This window comes from Trachurus japonicus, chromosome 5 (assembly GCF_045865225.1).
Source record: "Trachurus japonicus isolate A0001 chromosome 5, Traja_1.0".
Classification (NCBI taxonomy): Eukaryota; Metazoa; Chordata; class Actinopteri; order Carangiformes; family Carangidae; genus Trachurus; species Trachurus japonicus.
This window is the reverse complement of record NC_140911.1, coordinates 31,016,703-31,029,569: the sequence shown is the minus strand read 5'-3', so window position 1 is coordinate 31,029,569 and position 12,867 is coordinate 31,016,703. Positions and strand designations below refer to the sequence as shown.

Below are 12,867 nucleotides of genomic sequence, written 5' to 3'. Positions count from 1 at the left end.
CTTGTGGTTGCTGTGGTGACCCAGCAGTTTGGTAATTTCAGCTCCTTGATTGCAGACCGATGTAATTTGTTTAAGTGGCGCTCTCCAAGGTAGAAAAATGTACTTTGCTTTTTTTTCCTCCTCCCTTTTCCGACTCCTTTCTCTCCCCTTCTGTAGTTTTTTTTTCACATCTCACTCCTAATGTTTTGCTGCTGCTTCAAGTGAGACTTCTCAGAAACCCATGCTGTTCTACACTCAAGTATAGGGAGACATAGCGAAGTCTAAGATGGCTCAGACTGAAAGAGGCACTGAAGAATGGAAGCAGGTAACGAGAAATGCTTCAATAGAAAGAACACACACACACAGAGAGAGGGAGAGAGAAAACGTTGAGGTGTGTCGGTAAGCCTTCAGTCAGTAGGAGTTTGGCCAACTGTAATGCAGCGTGTTAGCCAGGAGGCAGGGTTGAGAGAGTGGCCCCCATGTCTAAATCCCACTGATCGATCCCTCTGGCTGACAGGAGATGGGAATCAATAGTCAGAGAAATCCAGTGAGCCACACCGCAGACCTCGATTTTTCCCCATTTCAACACATGGCCAACACCCATGAAATGTTATTTTTAAAGGGTAAACCTGCTGCCTCTTGCTCCCTCTGGTCAGAGCAGGGTCCAGAAAAGAGAAAGAAAAACTAGACTGATGGCACTCAATACAATATTTTCTTCTTTTTTTGGTATCAGCATCGACATATGTTGTCTTAGAGCTTAAATTATTTGGGGATGAAGTCAACCGTTGATAGAAAACAGTTCTTTCTTCTTCTGTTTGATTATAGAGCCGAGAGTCGAGACTTGACAGAAAATTGGAGAGATGGGAAATAACATGACAGCAACAATAACTGTAGTCCCCAAATGGACTTCAAATAGTCATGCTACTGTTCATGGTATAAATGTGAAACCCACCAGGGAACCCTGAACACAACAATAGTAATAATTGATGAATTGTTTCTGTCAGTAATTATGTAAAAAATACCAAATACTGGCAGGTTTCAGTAGGATATGACAGGATTTTTATGAATAATAAAGTGAATTTGGTTTTAAACCACTGGTTGGGCAAATTTGAAGACATCTACACGGTCTCTGGTGATTGGTAGTTTTCACAGTTATTAGCAAATTTATAGACTAAATCAATTCATTTTAAACATGTGTGGAAGCTTCACCTCTCGTCCCAGTTAAAAGGCTTGTGTGCAGGACGACCGTCAGTTCCTGTCTGATGTTTTTTCCGTGCGATGATGGTGAGGTGTGGCTGAGGAGAGGGGCCTTGCTGAGGCTGCAGTGTTTGCTCGGCGCATTCTGTCCCTGCTGTCCTTGGCGCCCGTCTGCAGATATCTTAAAGCAGGCGCCCCTTTGTCATTTGAATGTTCAAATCATTGTAAGGGACAGCAAGGCATCTGATGGAAATGATTACAGGGTCGAAAATAACAGGTTTCCCTTGGCCAGCGTTGATTGTTGATTGGCCACTCTCAGTCAGCCCCGTGAGGAGGGGAGGGGTGGCGACTTTTCAGGACTCTAAGGACTAACAATGGTAAAATGGCCGAAAAACATCAGCAAAATGAAAAGCTGTATTCAACACTCCAAGGGGAAAAAAAAGATCCTAGAAACATTTTGCTCAGATAAGTGGAGCACCGGTGTCACACGGAGCTACGGTGTGATTGGACGGAGTGGCTCAGGCTGAGCGCCAGATTGTTTGTGATTGGTCACCACAGATACTGTACAGATGGTGTTAAAAAAAAAAAAACACGTTAGACGACATGGATAACTGCTTGTGCTGTATCAAATCCCTCTGGAATCCAATGATAGTGTTAATATCGGCGCGGCCTGTTTATCTTATTTGTCTTTATTTGGCGTTACAGCACCTCTCTCCTGCTTCCTCTCTGATGATCAGATTGGGGGCTTGTTCGGGAGGTATTGGCATGCATGTGTCATGTTGGATAGGCGTTTTATCTGGCGCTGTGTCCACGCAGTGTGGTGATGCTATCAGCATTAAAACCTGCTCCTCAATGGAGCCCTGTCAGCCAACAATGGAGAGCAGCATTACCCAGAGTGCAGCAGGACAAAGCCGTCTTTCCTTATCGCAGGACTGGAATATTCACAGACTGATTTAACCCGCTTTTACCAAGGGGAAGTGTCAGGCTCTGAAAGAAAAGAGACAGCACAGCAGAGATGGACAAGAAAAAAAATAGGATTTTATGACCTGCAGGATGTTTACAAAGAGAGATTCTAAAGAGCGCAAATTGCAAATTCATAGCCAAAAATTGGGGGCATGAAATATAACCATGGAATACGTAACCTTAATATTTTTTAAATTACGCATTTTTAATTTCCTATAAATCAAGACGTCTCTCATCCTCAGCTGCGCTCCCTCCCTCTCTCCGTCCCCTATCTCCTGGTTTTTTCGCTGCCTATCTTTGCGAGAGTCTTTGAAGTGAGTGTGTAGTTAGGAGGGGGCATGGTGCTCTGTCTGAAGAGGAGCAAGACATTGATGAGATGTGCATGGAGAATGTCATTCACTTTGCTGAATTTGCACTGTGTATTGGAGCTTTAATCTGGGGGCACATTTGTTTATTGGCATACAAATGAACATCTGCATGGAGCTATGCTTGGACGCCATGGTCTCAGCAGCTCCCTAATCGCTTAAAAGCCTGGAGATGCGGAGCATGCCAATGAGAGAGCGAGGGAGAGGGAGGCAGCCCCGCCCAAGGCCTCCGTCATGCACTCCTTTATCTGAGTTTCACTCCAGCCCAGTAGGTCTCTCTCTCCCTCCCTCCCTCTCTCTTTCTCTCGCTCCCTCTCTCTTTCTTCCAGGCCAACAGTTTAATTTCCAGTTTGCTGGTTGACTCTTTATTGACTTGACATTATAAAGAGGCTTTTTTTTTTGTAACCTTCAGTGGCTAAGACAACAGCTGCATTTTTCAGACCAGACACCTCAAACTGCATGTCTGCATTTATTTGGAAAGTGATTTGACAGCAAAACAAATGGCTTCTTCCACTATAGGCACAGGAGGAAATAAAGACTTTAGATACGATACGATACGATACGATACGATACGATACGATACGATACGATACGATACGATACAAACTTCATTGTCCCTCTTAGGGAAATTTGTCTTGGACTCAGTAACTGCACCATAAATGCCTTGACAGCCACTACAACAACCAACAAGACATCACCACCAGCCACACCATCACAACAACAATTCCATAACAGCATTGCACATATCCTATAACATTACACATAACACATTGACACACCAGTGGAAAGAACACATACTAAAACCCACCACAATAAGAAATTACTGCACAATCTTTGGCCTCAAGCAGCATGGTTTAAAGACCCCCTAAACCAAAAATGCACTTTTTTAAATGATTAACATGTCAATTTAGTGTGTGGGCTCTGTTACAAGGCATTTCAGGAGCAAAATTGCTAATCCACGCCATAACTGAGCATTTTAGACTTGAAAATGCAGTTTCAATACGTTTCAATACCAGACTCTGAAAAAACTGGATTCAATTTTTCAAATTGGAGTCCGTTTTCGTGCGTCACAAAACTGTAGCAACCAATCCCGTTGATTTTCCCCCCATCTCATTACATAAAATATGAACAGGGTACAAAGCGGGAGTAACGTACGTTGAACAGCAATGACGGCGACTTTCTCTGTGTTCGGGTGAGGAGCGGTGAAGGACGGTGATACCAGCCTGTTACTGAGCAACTCAGAGACTCTGGGCATGGCCCCTGGATGCGAGCACCTAAAGAACTCTATAATTCACAGCAGCAGCGGCTCTCTGCAGCCGTTGTTTGCTGTAGTAGTTCACCGCGACAGTGACACTCTACATATAGAGCTAGATGCACTGTGTGTAAGTAGTTAGTTGCGGTGGCTGAGCGGCAGCGTCGCCGCCTTGTAAATGGGAGACCCGTGTTCGGGTCCTGGTGTGATCTCTTATTTTTTTCTTTTTCTTTGTTATAAACTTTATTCACATTTCGGTTTACATTCAAATTTACATTTACTCGCCGGAGGAAACACAAGCTTGCACGTGAAACCTGACGTGAGCTTCGTGTTTTGAAATCACCTTTCTGTCTCCCTTGCCCCTGACGCGCACCACCGTTACTTAGCAACCCTGACCAGGCAGTCATGCATACGAATAGAAGATGAATTTTTCAATGAGGGAGAAATAATGAACGTGTTTTTAGTGTCTTGGAGAGTTATTTTAAACAACTTTGTGTAGGTAAGCAATTTTAATCAAAGAATAGTCATAGCAGAGCATTTTTACAAATTTTAAAATGCCTCTTTAGGGGGTCTGTAAGAGTTTGACGGAGGTTGGAACCAATGAGATCTAGATATAGAAAAACACAAGAATCACCTGCAACAACTTCTACAAAAAGAAATACTAAAAAGGTTTTAATTATTACATGTTGCACGGTTACACCCCGCCTTTCCGAAGCCACGCCTTTCCGACAATAGACTTCTATTCATCGTAATAGCGGGGTTTTCTATTTTTTCTAAAGATCCCGCTACTCCGAAAAGGCTATTGGGGGAAACCCCCAGTGCGCAATGCGCATTGATCCTTTTTTCCCTTTTGGGGTCAAACGGATCATGTGCATAATTAACTGCAAACAAGCAAATACTTCATATTAATGACATATAATGTTCATTATGCTTCTAGCCTGTCTAGCCTCTACCTGGTCTTTTTACTAAACTTAACCAACTCCTTTCTTCATTGCCTAAACCCAACCAAAGCATCTCCCTCAGTCAGCTGTCAGCACGAGCGGCGGCTGCAGCAGCCTCGCGCCCCTGTGAGCTCAAGCCGGGTTCAGCCGCGCTCGAGCGGCGCAGGGGGGGGAGAAAAAAAAAGTGTGTTTCTATTACGGTGTGGGAGATCTCCAACAACGGAGTCGGGGAGAAAGCAAGTGGGACAGATCTGCCCAGTCCCTGAGAGCATGTTTCACAGACAAGCCAAAAAGCAGAATGTAAACAACGTCACGCGGTTCAGCACCTTGGACATCGGACAGCTGCGGGGGGGAGGGTGTCGGAACAGCGGCGTTTCGAAGTGGGGGTATTTCGGAACAGTGGGGTGTCGAAGTAGAGGTGTGTCGAAATGGAGAGCTGTCCCCATGTTGCACTTGTTGTGGGGAGTTCACTTTTCCTCTTTCAGATTTTTCTGTATCTGTACTTATATTGCATTAAACCAAGATTAATTTCTTGAGTTGAACCAGTAACCATGTATTCTTGCTGGCATTTCATTGCAAAAATGATTATGGAGTTCATGATAAACAGCAGTAGATTTAAATAGTTTTAAAAGTTAAATTTAGGTTTTTAGAAATAGTGTGTTGACAGATCTAGCTGAAAGTACAGCCATGTAATTCATGAATATTATGATGTTTAGTTTTAGACACCGATTTAGAACGGTGTTTATTCAACTTTATGCTTATTTTCAATTTGTTTTAACACAAAATTGCATTTCAGTGTTTATCAACCTCACTGATGTGGATACAGTGGGCGTAATATCTCTTAGTAAAACACTGTACAGTTCAACATCATCACAGACTGCAGCCTTTTAAGTGTTTGCTGATGATAAGTCTAAATATTAAGACCACTCTCAGAAAGAGTGAACGTATGTGTTGGTACAAGGAACACTGTGGTTTCTCCCATTTGGTTGAATAAGCAGTGGGCCTGCACCCACCAGGGATTTAACATCCCCTGAATCAAAACTGCACCACCACAGAACAAGGTTTCATATTTTATTCACAGGCCACCTCTGCAATTCTACATCAAAGTGGTTAAGGGGCTTTTAGATCTCTGACAAATTTCTACATGTCTATGATTAATTCAGCACTGTTTGAAAATCATATTTCATTAGCTCACCTTTTCACCTCTGTGCAAACCTGTGGGCCATATAAACTAAAGCAAATGAGCCGAACAAATGAGCTCTTCATGGTATAGGTTATTTAATTCTCCTTCTTAGTATGAATGCCCTTGTGTATGTATTTCCTTTACATTTAATCCTGCAGAAGAAATTAGCCGTCAGTCATTTCTTACCAAACACACCTGTGTGCCGTGTGTGCTCACTCAGTTTGGGGAATTGCGTTCCCCTCGCTCATAGGAGAGGTGTCACCAGCTAATACAGCCCAGTGTTTATCTAGTCCCTGTGTCTAGAGTTCATACTGTTTGACATCCAGAGATGGGATACCGGGACTCTGTGGAAATAAGGACATTGGCTGAGAGACAGGTAGAGACAAGAGGAGTGACTGAAATGGAGGAGATAAGAAAAGGAGTTAGAATTTATTTAGTAGATTTACTTCAAACTTTACATAAGCAGCTCTTCTCTGCAGGTAAATTACATTGTTCAGTTGTTTAGCTGTTTGTGCCAACAAAGCAGCTGTGTGTTGTGTTTTCAGGTTGTTCTTCCTTCCTTACATATAATAGGCCTACATACATAACTTAAAGGTTATAGCTACAACTTTTTCATCAAAACGATTAATTAAAAAAAACAAAAAAACATCCACAGAACGTCTAGAGGGGTACAGAATAAAAGTATTAATTTTACTGAAAAAAAAGTATAGTATAGAAATAATTGTTTTATAAATTCATTTTGACGGGTCCAAAATATATAAATATTTACATCTGGTTACGTTGGCAACCTCTCCGCCGCGCCAACAGTATTAGTAGGCTACATTGACGTCACGTGAGGCGGAGCTGGGCCAGATCCTGATAGCTCTGTGGAGAAAATGGCATCCTGCTAATGCTAATGCTAACGGTCAGCCGGTACTGTAACGTTTCCGGTGCAGGCGTGATGCTGTGGGTTTGTCATGTTCTTCTGCAGGTGAGTTAGTGTGAAATGATTCAGATGTGTTTCCAGTCCGCTGTCAACAACGGAGCAACAACGGTTAGCATTAGCTTAGCTTTAGTGACAAGGCACTCCCCATACGTAGGCATACCTGGCAACCAGTAATTGAAGGTTGGAGTGAGAGCGGGCGAGTGTGAGTGCGACACCTACTGGCCGGGAGGAATTAAACTTGTAGCTAACACCTTTAATATCTCAGGAACGCCTTAACGTTATCTCTTCAAATGCAACACAAACACTCACTTGGACTCAAGGATGAATTGATTAGATTTTGGCCGTCAAAGGTCAAGGTCACTGTGACCTCACAAAAAATGTTTTAGGCCCAAACTCAAAAACTGATCTGCAGGTTATGATAAAACACACTTAATAGTCTTCCCATACATGTGCATACAGAAGGACTCACTTCACTACATATGGTGTGAGTCTGGACATCTATGTAAACTGCAGCCTGACTGGTTGGAAGAAGCAAACTAACACGAGGCAGGAAAACTAGTTCTTTATTCTAGTTGCATTTGCGTGTGTGTTGGTTTGTACCTTATGGGCTGATGTGCGTGGGTTAATGAAGAGCAGTAAATGAAATCCTTTATTGTGTTTGATATAATGTCAGCTTCCATTAGGGAAACTGGTGCTAGGAATGATTGCGAGACTATCGGGGCCAGGAGAGAGGTGCGGTGTGTGTGCATGTGTGTGTGTTTCTGCATGCTTGTGTGCACACCCCAGGGCACAGCAGAGGCACAGAGTGTGTTCTGTAATTATAAAATCATTAGCAGGTGTCCAGAGGAGATATGAATATGACTGTAATCTGTCCCCACCCATGATGGAGCGCTTGTCTCACGCTCAAATGTCAACCTGTCTCAGCCAGCCCGTTGAGAGAGCTCACGGATTCAAATTCAAAAGATTTAGTTCCGACGACTGCACTCAGTCATAACATGTAAACCTCTATGTGACAGCCTTTGGTATGTACAAGTCATTTTTCAGTCGCATTGTTATTCTGCATTTTCTAGGATAAATCATCTCTCAAGGTCTCTCTTAGCATATGATGAAATTTTGAGCTTTTAAAAGGCTCTGACATTCACTTGTTTAAACGTGTAACTGCAAGCAAATAGGACAACATGAAGGTAACACGCACATACAGCAGCAGTGAGATGAAAGGCGCTGGCAGAAGCACAACCTCGTAGTCCGAGTTGGAGAGAGACTGACAGGCGTTGAGACAAACAAAAAGATAGGCAGGCCTGCATCTGGTCCCACATAACAAAAAAAAAAAAAACAGCAGACATTGTAGCCCTGGCGAGGAGACAAAGTCACATTGTAATCTAGAGCAGAGGGGCGGTTTCTATAGCAACAGTAAGCATCTAACCTACGCGCCGTTGCTTTTGCTGAAATCTGAAATTGGCGAGAGGGAGGCTGGTATTGAGGATAGAGAGATTGGGAAAGATGAAGATAAGGCAGGGTAGGGAGGAGGAGGAGGAGGAGGAGGAGGAGGAGAGAGGAAGCAGATCGAGATAAGGGTGAGGAAAGGGGAGGGGGGGGGGCAGAGGAAGACTGATGTAAGGGAGGGGCTGGAGATCATCACCTGACCTCAGTGTTTGTCTCCCGTTTGGAATTTGTTGGTCCACTCAGCATGATTTAAGAAGATTTAATTTACTGATAGCACTTTGTGTCAGTGGGAATTTCTCAGACCTTGTGTGTTTCAGTGTGTGCATCTGTTGTGGCACACGCACTGTATATGTGTATTCAGAGTTGTGCATATGTTTCGAAGCATGCGGTGCTTATGTATTTGTGTGTGCGATGTGTGTGATGTGTGTGTTTGTATGCGGGTCCATCGGGGTCTTTGGAGAGATGAGTGTGGGATAATTGCTGGCATGGTGTTGTATCAGATGTGTGTTTAACCCAGACCCTGAGCCCATAGAGACCTGTGACCGGCCACAGCAGATGGCCGCGCTACCCCCGGGGGAGAGGCGGGGGGGGGGCTCAGAGGGTCACGGTGGCCCCGGACTTGTCCACACACAAACTGTGTGTTTGGAGGATGGTGTGTTCATCAGCAGGTGTAGTGATGTAATTATGTAGAAGTTGTATTGTCATCATACCACAAAGGCAACAACTTTATTCCAATAAGCTCCTGCAAACTGAGTTAAAGTCAAAGTGTTTACAAAGAGATAATTATAGGTTTGAACAGTTGTAACAACTACAAAGATCATGTATCAACAGATAAATAACTCAATTCAGTCACTCAAACTCTTTAAATATCTGTTTACAACTTTATTATAGAGCCTAAGCTGGAAGCAGGAAGTAGCGCTCGCCATGGGACCTCAATTCAGAAAGAATCTCCATGTACAGTAAGTACTGTAAACGAGACTCAAAATTTTATTTCATGATCTGATTGAATTGTGCCATGAGAAAAATATATGACCTCTACCTACTGTATTTAAAATAAAATCATAAAATCATAAAATAAAATTCCGAAAATCCGTAACGAGAAAGATTATAGGTCGCGTAGGTGACGTCACACACCATGTCTGCTGATGGTGTTGATGACGTTTCTTTTGTGGGACACCCGATCTTGTACTGTAGTCCATGGAGCGGTCTTCACACAAAATAAATTCTTCCATCGCTGTTTTACAACAAACTGCTGATTTATTGGCATGAAACGAGATGTCTTAAACAGGTAGAGGTCATATATTTTTCTCATGACACAATTCTATCGGATCACAAAGTAACATTTTGACTCCCATTCACTTACATGGAGATTTTTTCTGAATTGAGGTCCCATGGCGAGCGCTACTTCCTGCTTCCACTTAGGCTCTCTATAATCTGCTATAATCCATTTATTAAATGTGAATATATTGCTTAGTAATGTTAGATATGTAGACTAGGAGTGGTATGACATCTATAATACTTCTACTAATGCTGCCTGTACTGACTTTATTGTAAGTGTTAGATTCTGTATGTACACGGTGCAGGTTGAGCAGGAGTGATGTGCACCGGGTGACAGTGCAGGAAGGTAAACACAGCTGTCCAGCTGTGCAAACAGACATGATACCAATGACATTAGCAGTACTGATATGTGACAAATAGAAGGAAAAGCCAACATGAAATGTCTTAGGAAGGTGTCGGGCACCAGTGGCCAGGAGTTACAACCGATTTGAGATCTTTTGACTGCAAAGACTTAGAATAGGCTATTATAGCCCAGATGGATGATTCCTATTTTGTCTGCCCTGCATGGAAGCCTGTGCATTAATGTACACGTGTTTCCACTTATTAGAGGTCCAGTGTGTAAAATGAGGGGAAAACAGTGACATCTAGCATTCTGATTCTATTATTTATCTATTAAATAATTATATTGTTTATTTATGGACTTGAAACTCTTGAAACGTGCTCTCTGGTCGGCTGGATTTTTCATTCCGTACAAACATGGCCGCTCTGTCTAAGCAAGACCCTTGCTATATGTATATATAAACAAAGAATAATAAGGTTATGAAAACCAAACGGATATATATTTTATAGTGATTATACACTTATACTAATATATCCATTGGTAGTATATTCAGATTTTGCCAATAAACCTTGACAAATATTACACACTGGACCTTAAATTCAGGCGTTTTTCTTATGACTGAACTGTATATTATGTTTTTTTTGCAATACAGAGCTATGAGGGATATGTACAAAATAACAAGTGTAAGCAGTGTCAGAACCCAAACTAAAGCAGTTTTTTTTTTGTGTATATATATTTTAGTGTTGTTTGTTTGAGTAAAGCTGCCGGACGTTGTCCCTCGGGTGCAAAGAACCAAGCGTTTATTTACAGAAAACAATCCTGAATAATGAGTTGTAATGCGGCAGTAGTGAGAGTAAACTCTTTAGGAGCGAGGGACCAGTCTGAGCAGGACTGGGCTCCAGATCAATCCTGCTGGCAGACACAACAACACTGTTGCTCTGCCACAGCCTCTCTCCCTCTCTTTCTCTTCTCTCTCTGCAGAGGCACGGGCTATTTTTAGCCCTGGCAGCTCTTTCCCCACTGCACCCACCACCACCACCACCCCATCTCTCTCCTTTCAATTCATCCCTTCATATCACCCCAAACTCAGCCTCCATCCTAGCCCTCCAACTTAACCCAATGTACTCCCCGAACGCCCCGCTCTGATCTCTTCACTCGACTCCTCTCCTTCCACCCTCTCTCTCCTGATCTCTCTGACAGAGCCGGGGAGGGAAGGAGGGAGGGGGGGAGGTAAGGAAAGGAAAGGAAAGGAAGGAGAAAAAGGAGTGCTGGTAAGTTGAGGAGATGTGTCAAGGGTGTGTTGGAGAGGGGGGAGTACAGATTGTGCTCCTCCTCTATCTTGTCTCTCATTTTCCCAAAGACACAAGCTGCATCCAGGCCGGCCGGCCGGCCACATGCTCCATGTCAGTGAGAGTTGTGATTATGCTGCGTTTCTTTGGTGACTTGTAAAGGACCGAGCCGAGCTGATGACTGACTCTCAGATTAGCGCTGGAGGCCGGCCAGGCAGGAAGCCAGCAGTGGTATGCAGAGAGGCTCTCACGCCAAAAGGAGCCGCGAGAAAGACGAGGAGGCTGACGGAGAAAGAAAACACTTGTGCATATAGGTGTGTGTGTGTGTTTGTGTGTGTTTCCTGCACACAAATGCAGGGAGCTTGTGTTTGTGGCAACAGGAGAGAGATGAAAACAGACAAAAGCAAACAAAAACAGATATTGACAGAGAAGCAGCGAGCTGAGTACGGCGGTGTGTAAGAGCCACTGTACCTCAGGACAGACCATGACCACAGCTCTTCCAGCGAGGGCCAGTCGGTTGCCGTGGCGCCCCTGAGAGCCAGCCCTTCCTCATGACAATGAGGCAGGACCCCACGGACGCTGCCTCGCTCCACACGCCCCGCCCGCCCTCACACCTGCCTACTGGTCAGATAAGGACAGCCAGTTGAAAGGAGAGCAGGACGGCCGGCAGCTACCAGCCTGAGTCTGGGTTAGAGACCGGCAGGTTGGTGGTGAGGGGCTTCAGCTGCTAACTGGAAAATTTAGTCAGCAATTAGAGCAAAATTGGAGAACACAATGGCATAAATTTACATTCTCTTTCTTCCTCTTTTTCTTTTCCTCTTTCTCTCCTCCTGCGCGAGGCGAGAAAACACACCCAGCTGCGGTTGATAAGAGTCCCAGAGAGAGTGATATTTTGAGTTTATTCTTCTCTCGCCGCAAACCTCTTCTACTCCATGTTACATCTGAGCTCATAACGCCACATAAACACACATCTCTCCGACACATGGGAATGTTCCGACTGTGTTTTTCAACACGAGTTCGAACATGCGCCGCATACATACATCGCATCCTATTAACGACGGCATCGCCACAGATGCGTCACATCCCTCAGTATCTCTACGGCTATCTGCTCGCCTTTTTCATGACTGTCATTCCACATCACACTACTCCTCCTGTGTTCTGTGATGCTGATTATATTCTCATGCTGAACGGTGTGATGGAATATAACCATGACTTTCTCTAGCTTACCACCGCCAAGAGTCGGGGGGCTGTTAAAGGCGCAGCTCTATCTTCTCTCATCACCTGTCTTTTCACTTTTCTTTTCTGCACAGGAGAATGCCATTTCATACTACGATTCCAAAGCGGATTCAGACTATGTGAGTACAGTACGGACTGCTTCCCACCCCCCCACATCCCCCTCCACCCCGTCTGCCTGCCTTAAACCCTCCGAATCCTACCCCTCCACCCCTCACCCCCCAATCCCTGCCACTCTTTCCTGCAACCCCACCCCTCCTCCCCCTCCTCCTCCTGGCCTCCTCGGTGTTGATGCCCCCTCCTCCCCCGCCTCCGGTCACAGGCCCCTGGGCTGTCTGTGTGTGTTAGCGAGGTGGCACTGCTTTATGGTGAGTTAGTGTGACAGAGCAGGAGAAGGCCGACGTGCATGTGACAGTGACTTCAGCTGTCCTCCTCCCCCAGTCTGATCACCAGAGTTTCTCTCCCCTCTCCTCCTTCCT

General features: G+C 44.4%; 1 protein-coding gene across 4 annotated transcripts in view; it reads left to right on the top strand.

Annotated features, from left to right (window-relative positions):
* cacna2d2a (calcium channel, voltage-dependent, alpha 2/delta subunit 2a) overlaps positions 1 to 12,867 on the top strand; it is a 177,101-nt gene that overhangs the window by 96,682 nt on the left and 67,552 nt on the right. For 2 of the 4 annotated variants that reach the window (XM_085777422.1, XM_085777421.1), the window contains exon 5: positions 12,466 to 12,510. The exons of the other annotated variants lie outside the window; for them this stretch is intronic. In XM_085777422.1, the coding sequence (XP_085633548.1) occupies positions 12,466 to 12,510 (45 nt within the window). The remainder of the gene's footprint in view (positions 1 to 12,465; positions 12,511 to 12,867) is intronic. 4 annotated transcript variants of the gene reach the window in all.